The 22,252-nt window shown below is 40.6% G+C and overlaps 2 protein-coding genes across 2 annotated transcripts in view; both read right to left on the bottom strand.

Moving 5' to 3' along the window:
- The window catches only part of LOC139130294 (uncharacterized), a 58,579-nt gene extending 51,143 nt beyond the window's left edge, over window positions 1-7,436 (bottom strand). Inside the window, exons 1-9 of the mRNA XM_070696047.1 lie at window positions 7,258-7,436; window positions 6,624-6,763; window positions 5,786-6,003; window positions 4,907-5,099; window positions 2,999-4,484; window positions 2,055-2,241; window positions 1,388-1,647; window positions 605-885; window positions 72-158 (exon numbers count right to left, since the gene is read on the bottom strand). Coding sequence (XP_070552148.1) covers window positions 72-158; window positions 605-885; window positions 1,388-1,647; window positions 2,055-2,241; window positions 2,999-4,484; window positions 4,907-5,099; window positions 5,786-6,003; window positions 6,624-6,763; window positions 7,258-7,436 — 3,031 coding nt within the window. The remainder of the gene's footprint in view (window positions 1-71; window positions 159-604; window positions 886-1,387; window positions 1,648-2,054; window positions 2,242-2,998; window positions 4,485-4,906; window positions 5,100-5,785; window positions 6,004-6,623; window positions 6,764-7,257) is intronic.
- The window catches only part of LOC139130293 (multiple epidermal growth factor-like domains protein 6), a 30,116-nt gene continuing 15,218 nt past the window's right edge, over window positions 7,355-22,252 (bottom strand). Inside the window, exons 2-21 of the mRNA XM_070696046.1 lie at window positions 22,124-22,210; window positions 21,493-21,724; window positions 21,103-21,235; window positions 20,326-20,459; window positions 19,178-19,366; window positions 18,337-18,447; window positions 17,204-17,419; window positions 16,369-16,515; window positions 15,900-16,071; window positions 14,330-14,608; window positions 13,502-13,630; window positions 12,702-12,886; window positions 11,989-12,222; window positions 11,381-11,488; window positions 10,943-11,140; window positions 9,924-10,130; window positions 9,122-9,259; window positions 8,756-8,920; window positions 8,119-8,269; window positions 7,355-7,492 (exon numbers count right to left, since the gene is read on the bottom strand). Coding sequence (XP_070552147.1) covers window positions 8,133-8,269; window positions 8,756-8,920; window positions 9,122-9,259; window positions 9,924-10,130; window positions 10,943-11,140; window positions 11,381-11,488; window positions 11,989-12,222; window positions 12,702-12,886; window positions 13,502-13,630; window positions 14,330-14,608; window positions 15,900-16,071; window positions 16,369-16,515; window positions 17,204-17,419; window positions 18,337-18,447; window positions 19,178-19,366; window positions 20,326-20,459; window positions 21,103-21,235; window positions 21,493-21,658 — 3,048 coding nt within the window. The 5' untranslated portion in view covers window positions 21,659-21,724; window positions 22,124-22,210 and the 3' untranslated portion in view covers window positions 7,355-7,492; window positions 8,119-8,132. The remainder of the gene's footprint in view (window positions 7,493-8,118; window positions 8,270-8,755; window positions 8,921-9,121; window positions 9,260-9,923; window positions 10,131-10,942; window positions 11,141-11,380; window positions 11,489-11,988; window positions 12,223-12,701; window positions 12,887-13,501; window positions 13,631-14,329; window positions 14,609-15,899; window positions 16,072-16,368; window positions 16,516-17,203; window positions 17,420-18,336; window positions 18,448-19,177; window positions 19,367-20,325; window positions 20,460-21,102; window positions 21,236-21,492; window positions 21,725-22,123; window positions 22,211-22,252) is intronic.

The following is a 22,252-nucleotide window of genomic DNA, read 5'->3' as shown; positions in this document are numbered from 1 at the left end:
ACAAAGTTGTTACCGTAGCCTCACAGTAAAACCCTGCCGTACAGTTGAAGCAGTCGTTGATGTCCTATTACCTGTGGTGTTGCTGTATGTACCTGGTGGGCAGGCAACCCCGGCGGGGCTGCCGGATGGACAGTAGTGGCCAGATGGACAGATGTCACCTGTGAGGGGGTAGGAATACATCAACAGATATGGTATTTGATGTCAAGATTTTGATAGACGATGTGCTTGTGAAAAATCTGCAGAATGGCTTTTAAGAATTTTCAAATATCAGCGAAATATTCCTACCTTGCCAATTTCAAAACTGGTTATAAAATTGCTTAATTTTACATGGCAAATTCTCAAAGAACAAAACTTGAGAACTATCAAGATCATTTTGTGCCTTGCTTTCAATGACGCAAATTTGACAGTTTCTGAGTATATTTCAGTGGAATGACCATGAGAATACTTCCTCTGATAATCTTTCCTTTTTCAAGATGCATCACAAAAAGGTATTAGCGTTTATCAACTAGGGAGCCACTAACATATGCTTGATACTATTGACCAATGATAATGTGCCACCTGTCAAAGGACCCCTTAACTTTCTGGAGAAAGATCCCATGCATACCTGTAACGCCATCAGTTGGGTTGGCAACCACAGCTGTACTGATACAGTAGTATCCAGCGCTGCAGTTATCTGTCGGTTCCGACAACTGATTGCTTCCACAGTACATCCCTGGTGTGCAGTCCAAGGGCAGGGAACTTCCGGCGGGGCAATATTCCCCTGCCATGCACTGGCCGCCTTGTTCCGGATCGACAGGTTGAGCAAATTCGGATCCATTCTTACAGAACCAGCCGGGGTCACAGACATCTGTGGGCCAATCAAGACCCTGATTGCCACAATAGTACCTAAAGATGACACATTAGAAACAAAAATTCAGATACTGTTGTATAAGGTACCATACACCTCGGGCACAGAAACTCAGACTAAACTTTACAACTCTTTTCTGTTCTACGTTGGGGCTCATTTTTAAGCTCTTGGAGTAAGAATAATCTTTATCACCTTCGCTTTATGAAAATAAAAATTTATATTTTCAACACAGAGTTAACACAGGGATATGCCCATTTTGGATTTAAAATATCCGTAAACTTAAGGCACTTTGTTTCTCTAATACCAAAATTTGCAAGGCAACCCCCGACTTTTCTTCTTGATTTTGAAAGCGGTGGTTGAAAATTTCCTTGAGGAAAGTTTGAGCAAAAGTGTAAGTCTTTGAGCACAAATTCAGTAAGTCTCTCTTTCATTTTTGAGACTCATACTACTTTACAACACCAAAGTGCGTAATTTGCACCTGATTACTTGGCTTGCCGTACCAACCACTATCTCATACTCTCACAATCACTCTTTCCTTACCCTGATGCACATGCCAGACAGTCAGAGACTGAACTCCTCTCTGTCAGGTTGTTGAAGGTTCCCCTGGGGCAGGGGTCCTGATGTGGGGTCTGGGTCTGTTCACCACAGTAGTGGCCAGCAGGACAGGGCTCCGGGATGGTGGTGTTCTCAAAGCAATAGAAGCCGGCTGGACAGTTCATGCAAGTCACCTGACCTGTGAGGTTGGTGTACGTGCCTGGTAGACAGGGGTCGGTATTCAGAACCAGCAGGGCACTTGTATCCTGTTGAGAGTAATGTAAGTTAGATTGTGTTAACCCTTTGAGAGCTGTAATTTTCATGCCAAACTTTTACTCTAATATTTTAACAATTTCTATGAATTTTTTTGTATTTCTTTTGATATTTTTGGACCAAATAGGCATCACATTTCATTAGCCACAACTTTTTATCAAAATTTTGGCAAAAACTGAAAAAAGCTGGCTTGGGTATATTTTCTAAAGGCGACAAAATTACATTTAGCAAATCAAAGGCTTAAAACATATAGTACATTAGGAACAATTGCTTGCATCACTGACACAATACATCTACCCAGATAACACCCAATTGTTCCCCATTAACCTTGAAAATCACCCCTTGGGCTCAGATACTGAGCCCAGTATATCCATCCATACCAAAATCATTACATTTTTGCCAGACACTTACCCATTGGGCACTCTCCACCATAGCTTGGATCAGTGGGCTGGAAATCGGGCGATCCCCTGAGACAGAAATAGCCCGGAGCACACTCAGCTGTCACAGCAGTCAGGTTATAATCCATGCAGTAATACCCCGCTGTACACAGAGTGCAGTCAAGCTCTGCTTCCAGGTGAGTTGATGTACTGAAAGGACAAGCACACAAAATCAATCAATATCATCAAAATTCACATTTATAACTTATACAGAACAAGCAAATTAAGTTACCGTAAAACCCCTATCAATGAGACCACTCTTTTAATTCAACGACCTTTTTTTTCTTCTTTGAAACGTAATTTTATCCTTATCAATTCAACCACAAATGGAAATTGGGACTTCCTCAATCTCTATTAATTCAAGCAACCTATCATGACAAACTATTTTGAACTACACATATTTGATAACAATACAATGTACACCACAGAATGTCTTAGTTGGGACTTCAGGAAAGTCCCCTTTTTATATTTTAATCATCCTAGATGGTAAGCATATCACTTTTATACTTTTGTTGAATTCCTAATAATTCGATTATTTAAAAAAAAAACTTTTTTTCTTCTGGGCGAATTGATAGGGTTTTTACAGTACACTGATTTGGGAATATTCTTCATCATATCCTAGACAACAAACTGCGTGATTATTTTCAGATGGTTACACTTGACTCTATGCATGTAGTTTACAACAGCTCTGCACTGTTCTCAGTTAATACATTTCAAAGTTAGATATTTTGATAACCCTTTTTATCAACAAGCTGATTCCAGTAAACAATGGTTGTTCCTTGGTGAAAGTTACAGCTACAAATAATAGGAACCTTGTCAGAGATTTGACTGTAAGAACAATTTTTGGACACTATTTAATAAGTTAGCCACAACATATTATCAACACGTAGACTTTGGGCAGACTCACCTGAATGTCCCCGGTGGACAGGGTGTGGGGTCACCACTGCCCTCAGGGCAGTAGAAACCAGGTGGACATATACCCCAGTCATCACTCACATCTCCGAAAGGACCTGCCTGCTGTGCCCCTCGTTTTGACCAATAGCCAGCCTTTATCAGTCCTGTCCCGTTTAACAAGCCCTCTGTCTCGCAATACTCTCCCGGCAGACAGTCGCTGCATTCCTCTATATCCGTTAGCCCCTCGCGAGAGCCGTAAGTTCCGACGGGACACGCCTTTGGAACAGTCTCCCTCTCTCCATTTTTGCTTCCGATGCAATAGAAGCCCTGCGGACAGTGTATAGGGTCATTGTCCGGCTGACAGTAGAAACCCTCAGGACAATTCAGACACGCAGACATCCCTGTGGCGTTTGCGAAGGTTCCGACAGCACACACTCTTTCGTCGTACGATCCCTCCGGGCAGTATCTGCGGACTGAGCAGGGGGCTCCTGTGGTGTTGTCATGGGGGTTCGGTTGAGCAGCGCCTCCGAGACAGTAAAATCCAGGCCAGCACTGACCGATGGGCGCGTCTATACCCGTCTCGTTACAGAAGTACCCCGGATCACAATCAATGCATTCAGACTCATTCTTGCCTCCCAGGTAGTTGAGGTAAGTCCCCGTCGGGCACGGCACCATGTAGGTGGCACCCACGGGACAGTAGTGACCAAGTCCACAGATGTCTCCCCAGGTCAGGATGATCTGTCCGCCGGACGGGTCATCGTTGTACACTGGATTACTAAACTCAGCGTTCAAGTAGCAGATATGACCAGCATCACATTGACCGGTGGGTGCGGTTATGGCATTGTCGTTGCAGTAATATCCCGGCGGACAATCAGTGCAGTTATCACTGGAGATCATGTATTCAAACGGCTGGAAGGTACCCACTGGGCACGCCTGCGGCGTGAACGACCCTCCTCCACAGTACCACCCAGCAGGGCAGGCAGTCATGTTAGTCAACCCTTTCTCCGGGCAATAAAACCCGGGTTCACAAGTCAAACACTCACCGGCTCGATCATACGGCATGTAAGTGCCCAATTCACACGCAAAAGGCATGGCTGATCCAGAGGGCGAATAGTATCCAGGCTGAGTCAACGTCTGGTTGGGAGTCCTGGCGCCACCTGTGCAATAGTATCCCGGATTACAGGGACCCGTCGGCTCCGGAGTCCGCGCGTTACTGCAGTAGAAGCCCGGATCGCAGGCATAGCAGTCGTAATGGTTCACTGCTCCGGATGTGTTGCTGTACGTTCCCGGTGGGCACGGCTGACTCTCGTATGACCCCAGAGTGCAATAGCCACCGGCAGGGCAGATTTCACCAGTGACGCCGTCTGTCGGAGTCGATGTGTACGCGCCGCTGTAACAGATGTATCCCGGGTCACATGGGGCACGTGGTTTGAACAAACCCTGTGAGTCGCAGTAGTAGCCAGGATCACAGAGGGGGCAGTCTTCTATACTGGCAGCACCTGAACACAAAAAACACAAAGTAAAATGATCTGAGTTGCTTTTATGGGCGCATTAAGTGAACATCAGCTCTTGTACAGTGAGTGACAGACTGAAATGAACCCTACAGCCATTGCGTCAAAATAGTTTCTCTGGAAATATGTCTTTCCCTGAAAAGCAGTGTGGGACGTTAATCAGAGCTTTATATTGTAATACTGTGCCCGACACTTTGTGTATGCATCAATTATCTACAATCTGCCTCCTGCTCCATACTTCAGGCAGTAGAGAAATTGCAGCATGATAGAATGTGGAAGTTCCTGACTGTTTACTTGGAAGATACATTGGGCATATTTGTGGTGTTTGGTTCCAGCAGGATTGATTTCCAACTCTCCCAACTTAGCAAAGCTTAATTCTCCTGAACTGGAGAAAAGACGTAACTGCTCACCTGTTTGATTTCCGTAACGTCCAATCGGACAAGGCATGGGAGCAGATGATCCTTCCGGGCAGTAGAATGCACGAGGGCAGATGACAGGATCGGAAGTTCCCACTTCGCAGTAGTGGCCTGGGGTACATATCAGACAGTCTTCTAATACACCTGCACCTTGTGAGTCTCTGTACGTTGCTTCAGGACATGGAATCTGTGTGCAGAATAGATTAGTGTGAGAAATATAAGTAGATGAGTAAAATGTGTTGAATTGCTTTTCGTCAGTGATGATTGATATCTTAAAGATATACAGTCACCTTTAATCTAAATATGCCCATATATGGTCAAAGGGCCATTCCTTGGTATTCAAAATGCCTATGTGAGGGCGCTATTTAGAAAAAGCAGCCACCTGCTGAAAATCTGTGATTGGTTAGATTTTAACTGTGGAGGAAAATTATTTATAAAGTAAGGAATGTCAATCACACACTATCAGCAACAATGTGGCGACACAAGTTGTCTTAGTTTTTAAAAAATTTAAAATTTCATTTCCCCCCATAGACTTAACGCAGGGATGGATGCCATTTGGAATTTAACATATCAGTAATGTAAGGTTATTTGTTTTTCTAGTATATCAGTAATGTAAGGTTATTTGTTTTTCTAGTATATCAGTAATGTAAGGTTATTTTTTTCTAGTATATCAGTAATGTAAGGTTATTTGTTTTTCTAGTTCAAATTTTGCACGATGACCCCTGATTTTATTCTTGATCTGGTGAAAGAGTAGTTGAAAGTTTTAATGAGTAAAATTTGAGCAGAAGTAAAAGTCTTTCCCTACGTGATATAAAAAATACTGAAACAAGGCACATAGAGCAAGGACAAGTTCAACTACGCATATTTCATTACCTGTTCTGGACCATAGGATCCAATGAGTGGTGGATTTGAACCGTATGGATTGGTGATATTTGTTGGACAATAATAGCCAGCACTGCAATATCCATTCACTGTCTCCCGTTCTTCCAGACAGTATGCGCCAGCATCACACGGAAGACACTCCGTCACGGCACCTAGGCCAAGGCTTGGGTTATAGGTACCCACTGGACAGTTTAGTTCCTCCACAGTAGCTTTGGTGCAAGGAAAATATAATCAAGTTTAGACACATTTCACAACTGTGAAATATGTATTAATGCACTCGATATCAAAGTCTGGGGGTAAGTTCTCAAACTGCAGTATAAAAGTACATTTTGGATCTACGGGGGCTTAATTTGGCACTGCTTCTGACTTTTTTTGAAAACACATACTAATACCGGTAGGTATCTGTTCTTTTCCATCAGGAGTTATCTACAAACATGTATATTGGAAAGTATATTTTATACCACATTTACAAAACCTTTATTGCACAATGGTTATACATCACACAACTACATGTACAATAAAGCCAAGATGGTACAAACAACTTAATATACAGGGGGCAGTCGAATTAAAGGGAACACATCAGATGTATCAGGTATCATGTCTGAAAAATTATGTATGTTGCATGGAAATTGACTACATTTCCATTTATTCTATAAAATGCAGACAAAAATTTCATCGGTCTAGACCTAACTGTTGTGTATCAAACATTCAAGATAAGCCAATGACACAAAAATCCGGCAGAAATTAGTCTCAGACTTTTCTTCTTTCTCTTCATTGACATTACTCCAGCTTTTGAGTGAGCAGTTTTTTTCAAATGTGAATGACATACCTTCAGGGCAATAGTGCGCTTTTGTGCAGTCTGTTGCATCATTGACAGAGTGAAGTCCCGCCAGGCAGTACTTTCCGGCAGGGCACCTCTTGTTGGTCAGCATGTCCGTTTCAGATGTTGTGGTGTTGTCACAATAATGGCTGGCAAATATAAAATAATTGAAAAGTGTCAAGCAGCACTTGGAAAGCTTGAGAAAAGTATTACATGTGAATGAAAAAGTAGATTACTTACTGGAACTTAAAAAAAAAAGATTACAATAGGAACATTCAATTATTAGAAAGCTAAATAGGATTGCATCGATGCATAAGGAAATTTTCTTATAGCATGACAAGCAAACTTGAAAGAATGAAGTTTTCATCCAAGGAACAAAACTATCATCATGGGGATAATAGACATTATAAATTTTGGATTGAATTTTTTTTTTTGAAATGTTGGGTTTTATGCATTTATACTTCAGATATGGGACCAGAATATACGCAAGAGATCTACCTGTAAATTATTTTTATTTAAAATCTGTAGCTTTTTCTCCAGCTCAGAAAACTCACAAAGTGCAATGAACGAAGTACAGGTGACAGGAAGAAAAACTGAGGTACAGATTTTATCATTTTGTTCCCAATACTACAATATTACATACCCAATCTGGCAAGTCACACAATCATACTGGCCATCCTTGGAATAGCGGCCAGTTCCACATTCCACAGGGTCATAGGTCGCGTTGCCACAGTAGGAGCCACCGGGGCAAGGTAGGCAGTCAAACTGGTACCCGGCGGGTTCACCGATGACAACGCCGTTTGAATCTTCACCGTAGGGCATGTAGGTACCCGTTGGGCAATCAATGGGTGAGACAGACGCATACTCACAGAAATGACCTGTGTGGAATATATAAATAGTATGGATGAAAATTTATATTTCCTGAGCATTGAAAATGGAGAATGCACCGCTGGAAGTTTTCGGACAATCACAATAACCGGTCTATGATTGTGTTGGCTCATTTTGAAGAATTTGGAGTAATCAAAATCATTATCTTTATTTTCATGAAAATAGAAAATCTGTCCCCATTGAGATAACAAAAGTATAGCAACCATCTTCCATTTGAATGTTCAGTAAATATCAGGTAAACATTGGCTCTAGATTTCTTATTGGAAACTTGAAATGGTGACCTTTGAATAGAGCTGTTTGAGGTTACAAGTTGGTTAATTAAATATAGCTGCAGGTATCCAACATCAGACATTGCTGTTTGCAATTCAGACAAATTTCAAGCAGCAGTGTCCATGTCACGCATGAACAGTTATATTAAATAACAAATCAGCAACCAGGAACAGTACTATTCTACAGAGAAAATGACATAATTTTGCAAATCATTGTCATTTCCTAAATCTTGCTCATATTACTCAGCAACCGATACAGTTACTTGAAACAGGTCATTAGCCATGAACGAAGCAACGTTACAAACAAGACCAAAAAAAAGATGCGACTCCGTCACACAAGCCCTTACCAAGTGTGCAGTTTTTACACTGACTGGCGGCGCTGAGGCCCGTATGCGGGTTGTAGGTGCCATTGGGGCAGCCGTAACTGTTCGGCCACTTCGGTGCCAGCAGGGCAGTAATACGCCGGTGGGCAGATACCACTCACACTGGGCTGACCGCCTGGTTGAATAGACACAGTGAAAGTATTAGCAACACTGTAAACATTTGGAATGATAGAATCTCCTGAAATCAAAACACCATCGTTTTAAGATCAGTGAATTCAGATTCCACACACTGAAAAGTCAAGGACATCAAGGAATTTTTTCGACAAATTTTCAAGGACTTTTTCAGCTCTAAACTACCATTTTTCAAGATACCATTTTTACAATGTATCATTTTTACATATAATTTTACATTTTATTTCTATGATATCCCCATTGATCATCTGTCACTTTTGAAAAATTGTGGGTGGATAATCAATTTTCTGGGATTTTCCGGGGGGGCTTTAAAAATTCAAGGACTCTCCAGGAACTTATGGACCCTGTTTATATACATGTAGATATATATTCATTGGTCTTGATACACTAGCGAGTTATCACACGTAAATAAAGTTTATTGTACTTGGGCCTGTTATTTTTACTATTATCATAAAGGACATTTACATACCTAAACAGTAATAGCCTTCTGTACATGTTGTGCAATTTCCAACTTCGCTGTTGTCGGCATTCGGTGAAAACGTCCCCGGTGGACACGGATAGCGATCAGGGCTGGGAGTCATCGGCGGACAATAGTATCCAGGCTTGCATGGTCTTGGAGGGTTGGTTGTGTTACCTGGCATGAAAAACCAATAAGTCTCATTGGCAATGCTTCTCGGAATGGTCGTGTTTATAGTAATATATATCAATTCACAAGAGACTGATAATATTCACAATATGCTCAATAAATGCTGCTAAATCTCAACCACTTGCCTGAAAATGTCTGAGATGACACCATATAGAAAGCTGTGCCTATGACAAATCACAGGCGACTCACCTGTTGCCCATGTGCAGTAGTATCCCAGTGGACATGCAGAGCACTCATCAGCTGAGGTCAGGTCTGTTTCTCCAGTGTAGGTACCAGGTGGACACGGGTACTGATCATTGGTGATGGTGCCGTTAGGGCAGTAATAGCCTGTAATTGACAAAAATGAAGTGCTTTTCAATGCAGACATCTCTGTGGATTAGACTAGATAGGTTTTTGCTCTATTTATGTAATTTCATCATCACGATGTCTGTCAAGATGTAACATATATGGTAGAATGCAAATCAGGGACAGATATCTGGACTGTCAAGTTTTTTCAAATGCTTTTCTGTTGTCCTTTTTCTCATTTTACTACATGAGTATTATGTCATACATAAAATTAAAAAAATTCCCAGTTTCTATGTACTAGATACTGTAATAATATTCTCTATATCATGTAAAATTCAAGGACATTCAAAGACTTTCTTTTAGCAATTTTCAAGGTCTTTTAAGGTCATAAACACCATTTTCAAGATACCACTTTTACAAGATATCATTAAATTTTTTACAAGTCATTTTAAATATCATTTGTATGATATCACATCTGACCATCTAGTCGCCTTTGAAAATTGTAGCTGGATTATCAATTTTCCAGGACTATCCAAGACTCAATTTCATTTTAATGGACTTTTCCATGACTTTTCAGGAGGCTTTAAAAGTTATGGACTTTCACATACTTTCCAGGAGCATTCAGACCCTATAGATAGGTAATTCCATCACACAGGATCACACGCTTGTTTAACCAAACAACAATGTTGAGATTACAAACACTTACCTTCTGCACAGGGATGGGTGCTGTTGGACTGTCCAGACCAGGGACACGACCTTCCCGAATCACACAGCCGGCAGTTGTAGCTGTGACCGGTTCTGGGATCAGGGTTGTAAGTTCCTGGGTTGCAGGGCAGCGGTGAAAGCCTTGGTTCCACGGCACTGCCGTACGGACAGTAATGGCCCACGGGGCAGTCTGTGCATTGCTCTGGCACTACAAGAATGAAAACACACACACACATATGTTAGCAGCTAGAAATAAAACCCTTTGAGCGCCAAGGTCAATTTTTGTCGCTATCACAAAATGCATCCCCAGTCAATTTTTTTCAGATTTTTGCTAAAATTTTGATGAAAAACTGTAGCCCATGAAATGTGATGTCTGTCTGGTCCAAAATCATCCAAAAAAATTGCAGAAAAATTCATAAAAATTGGTAAAATGTTGCACTAGAATTTTGGTTGGAAAAATAACACTACTCAAAGAGTTAACACCATTGGAAAATGCTTTAAATCATTACTAGCAGAATCTCAGAACAAAATGAATTCAAGTAAAAAGTAAGATGGTTGATAACCTTTTGGAGGATCACAACAAAATTATAAATTTGTGGGGAACTTACAGTATATTAGCATTAGAACTAAATGCGGCATGTGTTTCTCTAGAAGCTAATAGTTCAGATTGTTTGAGAAGGTATACAGTTCATATGCAGATGTGATATTGGATATCAAACACCCATCAATTAATCAATGAGTGACTGCATTCCTGCATTCTGACAATAATAATGCAGTGTCTTCACTGAGTTACAATGTAATTTTCTAAACTTTGAAGCATCTTTGAAGATGTTGTATGGCAGCACGATTTTGTTTACCCACTCGATAAACTTATCATTGTCTTCACTGCCTAATTTGATGAATCTGGTAAAATGTTTTTACGAACTAATTTCCTAAACTTGCTAAGACAAGTTTTGACATCAATAGCTTGAAAATGCCACCATCATCATCATTATCAACTCTCACGTTTTCAGTACTTACTTGTCAGGTTACGTTCATTGCTGTATGTACCGACCGGGCAGGCATTCTGGAAACCAGTCTCTTGTCCCGCCGTGCAGTAGAAGCCGGCCGGACACAGCTCACCCTCGTAGTCGCTGCCCGATGGACAGTAGTGACCGGCTGGACACACTATACATGCCGACTGGGATGTGGAGTTCATGTTTGGATTGTAAGTACCACCTAGTCAAAAAAAATTGTATTGAAAAAAAAATTTGATGATCAGATCAGAGAAAGAGATGTGAGTATGGGTTGACCATGCTTCCTGCAGAGATTCTGAAATGTAGGTATACCTGTGACCATCACACTGGAATTTGACGAAGCAGACAGATCTAACTCTCTTTTCATGCTAATTTCAACTTCTTCTGATGACATTACACTGACAGACAGACACTGTGCCAACACTGATATCTGTAGACTTACCTGGGCATGGAAATCTTGTGGCATATGAAGTGCCTTTAGGGCAGTAGTGACCGGCAGGGCAGGGCTTGTCCTCGTACTGATACTCACCGGGTCCAAGACAGTAGAAACCTTTGTACAGGTAAAGAAAAAGAAACCAAAAAAATTGCAATAATTTCATCACTGTGAACTGACTCACTCACAAATGTGTGGTTAAGATATTGACTGTCTATGTTTGAATCTCTCTTCAATATCTAGAAGGGCTTCAGAAAAATTAACCCTTTCACCACCATGGTTTGGCCCACACCCATTGTCTTCAATGGCGAGTGTGGACCTGTTTACAAGGAATGGAGGATGCACAGGTCAACCACAGCTACAAAGTTTCAAGTCTGTTTAGTTTTCTCAAATTCCGTGCTAGAATACTAGTTAATTGTATGACAGAACACAATAAAATGATTTCGTGTAATCCTATATTAAGTTTTCTAGATTTGAGTCCATCACAAGACCCATGTTTCACTCAATGCATGAGTTATCTGTTACATTCTGTGAATGTGTGAACAGTCTGTGAGAGGGCGTACTCACTACAAGGTCACCGTACATAGGATGTACAGGCAAACTAAACACTGACTTACCGGCTGGACATTCCGTACAAGCTTCAGCCTGGTTCCGAGATCCATTCTTTGGGTTGTAGGTACCCGGTGGACATGGGTAGTAAGCCACTCCATCGCACCAACCACCCCACTCGCACAGACCCTCAGCGGGGCTGGGCGAGGTTGACGCCTCAGGACAGATGTACCCCGGATTACAGGGATCACACTTGACAGATCCCGGTGCGGACCATTTGCCTGGTGCACACTCCACCGGAACTGACGGATAAAATGAGAGTCAGTCAGCAGTTTGGAAAAATGTGCCAAGTATTCATCAGTGTGTGATGAGGTAAAAGGTCACATGATAAACCAGCACGTTTCATCATTCAGAGAAATGCAGGGTAATGGATCGTCACACCTGGTACATTTCAATGATTTCATTACAAGTACAGTGTACGTGCTGATGTTTAAGCATGTCAGAGGTCGTTGTATTGGTAAGTTACACACATTCAAATCCTCACACAAGAAGACATATGCTAACTTTAAATAATCACACCTACAACTTCATAAAGAAAGATCTTGGCACAGACATCATGGATTTACTGATGTGTTATTTTGAAAGTACATTATTGTCTGCATTGCTTGCAATAATTACGCTTAAACGTTCACAATACATAACAAAAGACACAGGTCCTCAAATTTTTCATTGAGTTGTGAATGTGTGAGATTGCATGACTAGACACAATCTTGTTTCTCACCTTCCTTGTCAGAGCATTCATATCCCGCTTCACACAGTGTACAGTTTGGTGAGGCTGGTCCGCTGTAGTATCCGGTCTCGCATGGTTTGGGACCCTGTGTGGTGGATGGACAGTAGTATCCAGGCAGGCAGTCCGTGCACTCTGTCTGTCTCCCGAAGGAGTAACTACCAGGTGAACACTCAATTCTGCAATGTAATGGAAGGTTGTCTTTTTAGCTGATATAAATACTAAGATGCTGCATACTGTCTTCAGAAAATTACAATGATTATCATCCATTATCTGCCTTAGACAATGATGAACGATGATCTTCATGATCATGATTATCATAATGATGATAATAACAATTAATATGATGATGATGATGATGATGATGATAATGGAAGATGTTTTTGTTGATGATGATGATGATGATTATAATTGTGATGATGATGACGATGATGATGATGATGACAACAACAAAGACTATAAGACGATGACGAGGAAAGCAAATTATAGAAGCGACAGTATGATAATGATGACGATGATGATGATGGTAATGACGATGATGAGGATAGTGATGACGATTAAAAAGATGACAATGGCACTGATTGTAATGATTGAGCAGATAAGCACTTAAACTGTAAGTTGTTACAAAACTCAATTTGACACCACAGTAGTGATCTCTACCGTCTGTGCTGAAATTGATAAACTTGAAGCAGGACCTGAAACCACCGTGACTAGACTCCAGAATGGGGACTGAAAAAGACCACCTGTACCAACAATTCTGTTTGGTTTAAAGATTCATTTACGGTAGTACTTACGCTTCGTCTGAGTCCTTGCGTGGGCATTCATAGCCTGCTGAACAGGCCAGGCATCTGGATTGGTTACCAGTAGAGTAATAGCCGTCCACACATTCTATCTGGTCATCGCGATTCGTATACGGACACATACTGCAAATATTTAAAGAGCATAAAGGGGTCAGATTCACAGTGTAGTAGCATATAGGGTTCTTCATGATATTATTTTGAAATGAACATCATGAGCACTGGAACACAGATAAGCATTATACTGAACATTCTGTGGCCCTTTTTAGCAACAAATATATCTACTTCTGGTCCACTACACCCTTGTTAAATCAAATTTAGCGATGTTTCTGATTGATCACAGAGTCAACATCCTGCAGTGAAGTGGACTGAAAGAACTTTTGAAATATGGTGTTGAATTCGAAATGAGATATTTCAGACATTATTCTAGCATTGGTCAACACATAATTAAAAGGACAAATAGCTATATTTTTTAATTATTTTTTTCACTATTTTGTTTTGTAAGTCAACTGTAATTTCTTGCTCTACTTCCCATAGAATGTTTGAAACCTACTATTTAGCTTGTCAACAAGTTTATACACATAGAATGCATGGTTTTTGTTTAAATTTGAATTCTAGTCCAGAACTAAATTCACTCATCAACAGACTGAGTTGACAAGATGAATACTGTGTATTTGCAACATGATTTGGGAGTTGTAGAAGACAAACTGTGGAAGAAATCATCCAAAGTTACAGCTAGTGGTCAGTTAATGCAAATTTATGCAACTTCCGTGATTCCAAGACGGTGAAACATCATCTAAGTTGGGAGAATGTGGGAAGACTTACTATCCTGGAGGGCATCCGGAACAACTGGTTTGCTGTCCGACGGAAAACGTCCCCGGTTGGCATTGGTCCTGGTAATTGCTGTCGGTGTAGGGACACGCATAACCTGCAGGGCAGCTTGTACATTCCGTACTCCTGGATGTGCTGTACTCGCCCGCTTCACAATCCCGGATGTCCAGGCCGTCTGCGTTCGGGCAGGCCTTCCCAGCAGGGCACGGCGTACAGGATGTTGCATTGACGTCGGAATATGTGCCTGGTTCACAGGCTATAACAGTGTCCGTGCTGTAAAAGCAACAATAGTGTCCTCTTAAGGTAGTAGGCACCTCGAAAGTGAAAGACTTGAACTTTTGCTCAAACTTTCCTTGAGAAATCTTTCAACCATTCAACCATAATAATTGGGGGTCACAGTGCAAATTTTGGTACTATGAAAACAAACGACTTAAGATTTACCAGTATTTAAAATTCAAAATGGCTGCCATCCCTGTATTAACTCCATGGAGAAAAATAAAATTTTCGAATTTCAAAATTTCTCACACCAAGAGATTGAACATGACCCCCATGAGTGGTACATCAAAAAAGAATCAGTAAAGTTTGAGAGTCCAAATTTGTGTCCCCAGGCGCATTCTACCTGAAAATGTTATGGTTGATGAAAAATTCGTATGAATTTTCAGATAGATATTCTACAAAAACCTAGCACGGTACTTGATCAACACACCAAATGACAGTGTGGTGTAAAAGGTTACACTGGTAAATTTTACTGGGGTTCCCCTTTTGAATCATACCGAAAAGTCAATCACTGTTGCTTCTCCTAAGCATTTAAAACAAGCTGACGAGTTCCCTTAGGAAAATCAATGCAAATAATAGGAGAACAGCCATGGTACCAGGGCTCTCATAGTATTTGCTTAGCTTCCCAAACCTCTGCAAAAACACTGATACAAACATACTTTAATTTGACATTGGACAAATATTGAATTTTTTATGAAATGGGGGCTACAGTTACAATGCTACTAAATATACACAGATAATGGTGAAAAGTAATCTTGTGAAAATACTTGGAACGATGACCACAGTAACAATGGCATTGAAAAATTACACATTGAAGCCCTATTAGCTGTATCTTTTACGCAATTTTCTAAATTGGATAGTTTGAAATTAATTACAATAACTTGTAAAAATGTTTACCAAAGAGTGACCGCAGAATGTTTTTCAAACACTGGTGACAAACATACGACCTAGAATTTAATACTTTCATATTTTTCATTTGCAAATCAAATATGGCTCTCATGAGGGAGCACATAAAAAAACTGTGAACAATCAAGTGGATTCTTGGCCCAGCATGGAAATAGAGACATACTAAAAACAATATGGCATATTTATGGGAACGCAAAACATCTCTCCAAAGATTGCATGGTATATTTTTGGAAAGTAAAATTCATAAAGATACAGCTAACTGCCTTTAATGTACTGATTCTCTGAGTGTATCACATTGTCTCTTTGCTTTGCATTTGTAAAAGTGAACCACATCAATTAAGAAATACCAAGCATTTCGGCTCCAGATGAAGAAGACACTTACGTGGTACTTGGACAGTAGTATCCAGGATCACAGTAGGTGCAGGTCAGATCACCCCCGGTGGCATACGTCCCCGGTCCGCAGGCTACCATGGTGGACCCGGTGCTACCAACGGGGCATGCAAACCCAGCGGGGCAGTCAGTGCATGATGTGGAACCAGCATCGCTGTACTGACCTGAAAAAGTATAGCACAACAATGCAGATTATACTGCTTTGTACTTGTAAGGATATTTCCAACTTTTCATTCATTTTTGAGGTCTTCCTGCATTAGGGTGAATATTGAACCTTAAAAAAAACATGACATGTTTGCCTGTAGTGTTTTGTGATTCAGTTAAACCAAATACCCAGTATTCAACCAGCGCTTGATTTGTTACAAAATGCAAAGCTTGTTACAAAGTTCACCAATGAATAGGATGATTTGAAACTCTCTGAGCTGATCAAACAGACTACCCCTACATCCTTGTAAACTTACCTGCAGTACATTCTGTTGGAGAGACTGTTGGGTCTGGGCACGCACTGCCAGCCTCGCACTGCTGACAGTTTTGATTCAATGGATCATCGTTGTAGTAACCAGTGTTACATTTGACTGGCAATGTGGTGGTAGAAGTACACTGATAACCTGCAATCAGGATAAAAGAACAAATGTTGAAAAATCTACATTAGACTGCAGAAGACTGCACCCAGACTCAGCAAATTAACAGATAAATACAATAATAGGGGGCCAATGGCTCTCTATGGACCCCCTCTGGAATCTTCATCGTTTTCACACATTAGACATTGGACCCTATGTTCTCTAGTTACGCTGAAGAATCACACTGATGTAGCTGTGTTAACCTTTCGAACCCTGACCTTTGACATTATGTGGATACTTAATCCAAGCAAGGTGAAAGACTGAGAAAGGTGTCCATTCATGAAGATCAACCTGTGAAACATGTCACCCCCCTTAGAATTAGTATCAATGTTGTCAAAACAATTTTCCTGGTTACACTAGATATGGCTCCAGTGTCATCAGAAGGACAATCATTTCACTTACAGACTGTATTTAACCAAAGTTTGGCAACTGTTTCCTTGCAGTGCAGTAAACTATGAAATCTGCCACTTGAGGGCGCTGTCCACATTTGCCTATGTTAAGACTCTTTTCAGACAAGTCTCCCAATTTTTTTCTTCGATATGTAAGAGGATGGCTGAAGGTATCATTGAGGAAACTTTTAGCAAAAGCTTACATTTTTCACTTTCGAGGCGCATAAGTACAAATTGATTTCAGAGAGATGCACAAAATATTTTGTTGAAAAAAATTGAAAAGATACCTGCAGGGCAGGGAGTACAGCTTGTAGCCAGGCTACGTGAGTAGTATCCACTGGTGCAAGCTGCAGATGTTGATGTAGTACATTCATATCCCGGGGCGCAGGGAGAACAGGACGTCGCTGTGGCTGTGTCGGCATAGTACCCTGACGGACACGCAGTCGGACCCGATGAGAAGGACGGACAGTAGTTGCCCACACCACAGTCAGCACATGTTGTATCTATTGAGAAAGACAAGGGGTATGAGCTCAAACATGCACAGACCAGAAACAAATTTCCAGCTAAATTTTGGAAGATTTTGGATTCAATTGATAGTGACACCAGCCTCTAAGTCTGACTTTTAAAAGGACTAGATGTTCAAGCAATGGTGTGCAGTGGAACACGTTCAAATCAGAGTATTACACAAGGCTTTCATGTATAATACGGGTACATGTATAGACACTGCTGGACAGCTACAATATTATCCAATAACGGTTGTGTCAAGTATTTTTAGTTTTAAACCCTTTTCCTGCCAGACAGTATCACTTTCCATCAGCCAAGTCTGTAAAAAAGCGGTATTGAGCCAAAACATGATGTATTTTCACCACTTGACTTGGTCTGTTATAGCATCTTTAGTCCAAAAACATCAAGTTTACAGTATTTATTTTTCAACAGCTTTCAAATGTACAGTATGTATTATGTTAAAATACACCATATGGAATATGCTGTGTTTCATTAATTTTAACCATCTTGACCTGGTGGTGAAATACTGACTTGCAGGAAAAGGGTTAATGTGTGAGAAGAAAAATACATCTTACTCTCTCTCTCTCTCTCTCTCTCTCTCTTCTCTCTCTCTCTCTCTCTCTTTCACTGACTTCAATGATAGGAAGTACGACAATTTTGATATCGGCAACAAGGTTGTATATGGAGTAGTTAGACAGTTGGAAGGGGTTGAACGGTTCTGTTACCCTTAAAAGTCCCACTTTTCACAATGGGTTCAGGCCAAACCATTATGGCAGCAGGGTCACACCCACTTCCCTCCTACCTCCAAATTTTGGAACAACCCTATTGCCTACCATGCAAACTTGGATCTCTAAACAGGGTTGGATGGGGAGATCAAGCGCAGAGATGTGAATTTTTCACAGACAAACGAGATTACCTCCATCAGCACTGTACTGTCCTGTAGCACACTGTGTTAGACTGGTTGTAGTGCATTCGTATCCAGCAGGGCATGAAGTGCAGTCTGTGGCGCCTCCAACCGAGTATGTACCTATCAATGAACAAACAAGATATAACGTCAGTTGTAGTTAACTTGCTAATCAACAACTAAACAAAAGTGTAATGCAATAAACAATACATTTTTCACAGTCTTTGCTACAATATCTGTGATGTTTGTTACCATATGTGGAGACTCTCTCTCTCTCTCTCTCTCTCTCTCCTCTCTCTCTCTCTCCTCTCTCTCTCTCTCTCTCTCTCTCTCTCTCTCTCTCTCTCCCCCCCCCCCCCCCCGGAAAGGGTTCAATAATATCCAATGGTGAACAGCAAATCTTTGCCAATCACTTTGCCAAAACTAGTGATTTTGAAACTATTATCATTATAACATGTCCTGGAATATTTATGTAATCATGAAAAGCAGCATATACAGCAAGGACTAGCCACCAAACTAAATAGTGCTTTGCTGGGGGCACTTGCTATATACCCTATCCCTTCACATAACCATATTAACACCCTAGGTAACAGATTATTAATGCTGCCTGTGACCTTCATGGCCTCTCTTCCTGAGGAATTTAAAAGAGACGATATTCCAAAGTAGACCCTCCATGAAACTGTTAGAGTGACAATCCTGAATCCCTAATTCTCCCATTAGTGGTTGTTGAAATTGACTGTTTATAAGATTTTTATGTTTTGTTCCCTTTGAAAGTAATGCACAGCCAGTAAATTTGCTCAGAGATATACTATGCAGCTGATAAAAAGCCTGCCCCTTTAACTCACCAGGACACTGGAACAATCCTCTATGGATGATGTGGTTGGGCATTTGTATCCAGCTGGGCAAGTAGTGCATGTGCCGTTCCCTAACAGTGCATATTCACCGCTGGCACAGTCCACCGGATCTTGTGTCGGATCGGAGCAGGCTTTCCCGGCGGGGCATGGAAGACATGTTGTGCGTGCTGGTTCCTCACTTATCTCAGCTGTTATTCAAAAGGGGTAAACATATTTTTATTGAGAGATAGAAATACTGAAAATGGCCTTATCAAACTCTTGCCTCCAATATACACACCTATAACCAGGCATTTACCAGAAACACAGGCCGGTATCAGCCCCTGGCACGGGTGTTTTGTTTGATTCAAAGTCCACACACTACCGTATGATACCTCAAGTGGCACTAGCGTGAAATTCTTTTGTTTTATTTTCCAGACTAGTTCTCAGTTCCAACATAGCTGTAGTGAGAATTATTTATCATAATGCTGGCTGTCACTTATTACATGCACTGTTTCTAGCTTTGCAATTCCTGTTTCTCTTTTAAAACATTTTTATTCAATTTTCACATAATCACATTCATCCTCTGAACTGGCTAGGAGAGTTTGTCCTTTTCAAATATGGAATCACTGTGAACAACAATCCTTGTGTGCTGTAGGTATCTTTACACCTTTAATTTGCCTCAGTGATACAAACAAGATCGTGAATTTCAACGATATTGTAGTTAGCTCTAAGGAAATGATACGTCATTAACCCTCTGAGTGCTGTAATTCTTCCCATTAAAATTTTAGTCCAACATTTTACCAATTTCTATGAATTTTTCTGTAATTTTTTCGATAATTTTGGACCATATGCACATAACTTTTCAATGACTACAATTTTTGACCAAAATTTTGGGGGAAAATCTGAAAAAATTCTCTAACTCTAAAAAGTTGCTGACTATGTTATATTCTGACAAGGCAACAAAAGTTGACTTTAGCACTCAAAGGGTTAATGATCTTGAATAAAGTCCATAACAGCAAACTAATTTGTTTCCTAAGGAAAAGCTTATTTCTGATATCTTCCTTTCAGTTTTATTCACTGCATACTAATTAACTGAGTCAACTGCTGGAAACTTGTCAATTAAATACTCATTGATTATGGCTTGTGTTCATTGAAACGAATTGCTTACTATTGGCACATCTTGTGCAGTTGGTGGAACCAGCCGGGGAGACGTATCCCTTGGTGCACTGGACGGGTGATGAGCTGGGGTCAGGACAGGCGTATCCCTGGCCACAGATACTGCACTGCTCAGCACCTGATGAACTGTGATATGGGAGACAAGCACAGACAACACGTATGAAAGACACATCATGATAGTGAAGATCTTTACATAATTACAGCTAAACAGTGTGGCAGAGAAACACACAAAAAATAATTTCATGAGTTGGATCCTGCTTTGTTGAAAACTTTCTCATCAGGGAAACCTCTAAACAAAGGATAGAATTCAAGTTCAAAGTTGAAAGTTCAAAGGTGAGTAGAATCTCACTTGTCAATTATGGAAAACCCTCTTCATTTTGGGAACTCTCAACATTCGATAAAATATTGCGCACTTCATACACAAACATCATGATGATTAAAAATTACCAAAATCAACGTTTCACAAATTTTTCTCCTAAATACAATCATTTTTATCTGCTAGACAATATTTTACACACTAAATGAAACTTTTGAAACTTTCAATAGAAAATAAAAGCTAGCAGCTACTCTCATCTCCTTAAAGAAATTCAATGTTAGGGATGGAAAAAACATAGTTTCCGTGACATTTCAGGCTTTTCTCATTGGCTAGGACACTTATTTCACTGTAAGGACACTGGTAGCAGGATAAAAATCACTCTTTCACCTGATTTTTCAATCAATAAGTTACTTTATTTACTCGAAACATGGAATAAACGTAAAATGAAATTACCTATAAGTACCAGCAGCACATCTACTACAGCCCATAACGCCAGCAGCGCTGTAGTATCCTGCAGGACAGGTCGTTTCACTGGCGCCGTTGGGACACTCGCTGCCAGCCGGGCACTCCGTACATGATATTTGAGCTGCAAAATAGACGGGGAAATAAAGTTTTAACTTATTGTATTTCAACACCTTTGAAAGTCAATTTCAATATTGACTTGCAAAATAAAATTTGTGGAAAAATAAAAAATTACGGCTGCTGGCTGTGTAACTTTTTCTTACTGGTCAGTTTTTCTTTCTTTTTTTTCAACATCATGGTAAATTATCAAATTTTTACTGAGTTGTTAGGCTGCCATGTTGCTGGGAAAGTGTACAACATGATTACAAAGACAAAACTCACCCTCTGCATTCGTATAGTAACCATCCTCACAAACTACCGGCTCCAACATGCCGTTGTACGGGCACTTGTAGCCAGCCGGGCATGCAGTGCAGGCCGCACTGCCATTGTTGGCAAAATATCCCTGACCGCACTCTGTGGGTGAGGAGAGGCCAGCTATGGGACACATAAAGCCGCCTGGACAAAGAGTACACGATTCTGACCCTGCTGAGCTGTAACTCCCTACTGAACAGTCCTGTGTGAAAATGAAAATTCAGAAATTTGTTGATGTACCAAGATAAATGCTGAAAGCTTTGCGAATATTTTAAATTCTTTAAACAAACAGCATGCAGTCTCCATAGAAGCCATAGGAACATTTTCTCAAAATTAAACATACATTCCTGGGTTTACATATTCAGGTATCTTCTTGACAGTTATGAGGCCATGTTATAACAACTGGTAATGATAAATTTACATTAATTCTTTCAAGATTGGGTGTTTTTTACTTGTCACACTAACAGATATTATTTTTACATCGTAATAATTGGATTCAAAAAAAATAGCCTGCCTTGTACCATGTAGATTCATCATCTTGTTCAGTATTTTGCATATCATTTGCATAAATTTATCACTTGGCCAATCACAGCATTCCTACCTGACAGTCATCCTCTTCTCCTGTGATGGTTGGTCATTGTACGTCCCTCCAGGACACGGGGCCATGGCTGTGTTTCCCCCGACACAACTGAAACACAAAAATTAAAATAGAAACATTTTTTAACTCTTA

This window comes from Ptychodera flava, chromosome 3 (assembly GCF_041260155.1).
Source record: "Ptychodera flava strain L36383 chromosome 3, AS_Pfla_20210202, whole genome shotgun sequence".
Taxonomy (NCBI): Eukaryota; Metazoa; Hemichordata; class Enteropneusta; family Ptychoderidae; genus Ptychodera; species Ptychodera flava.
This window is presented reverse-complemented; position numbering and strand designations above follow the sequence as displayed.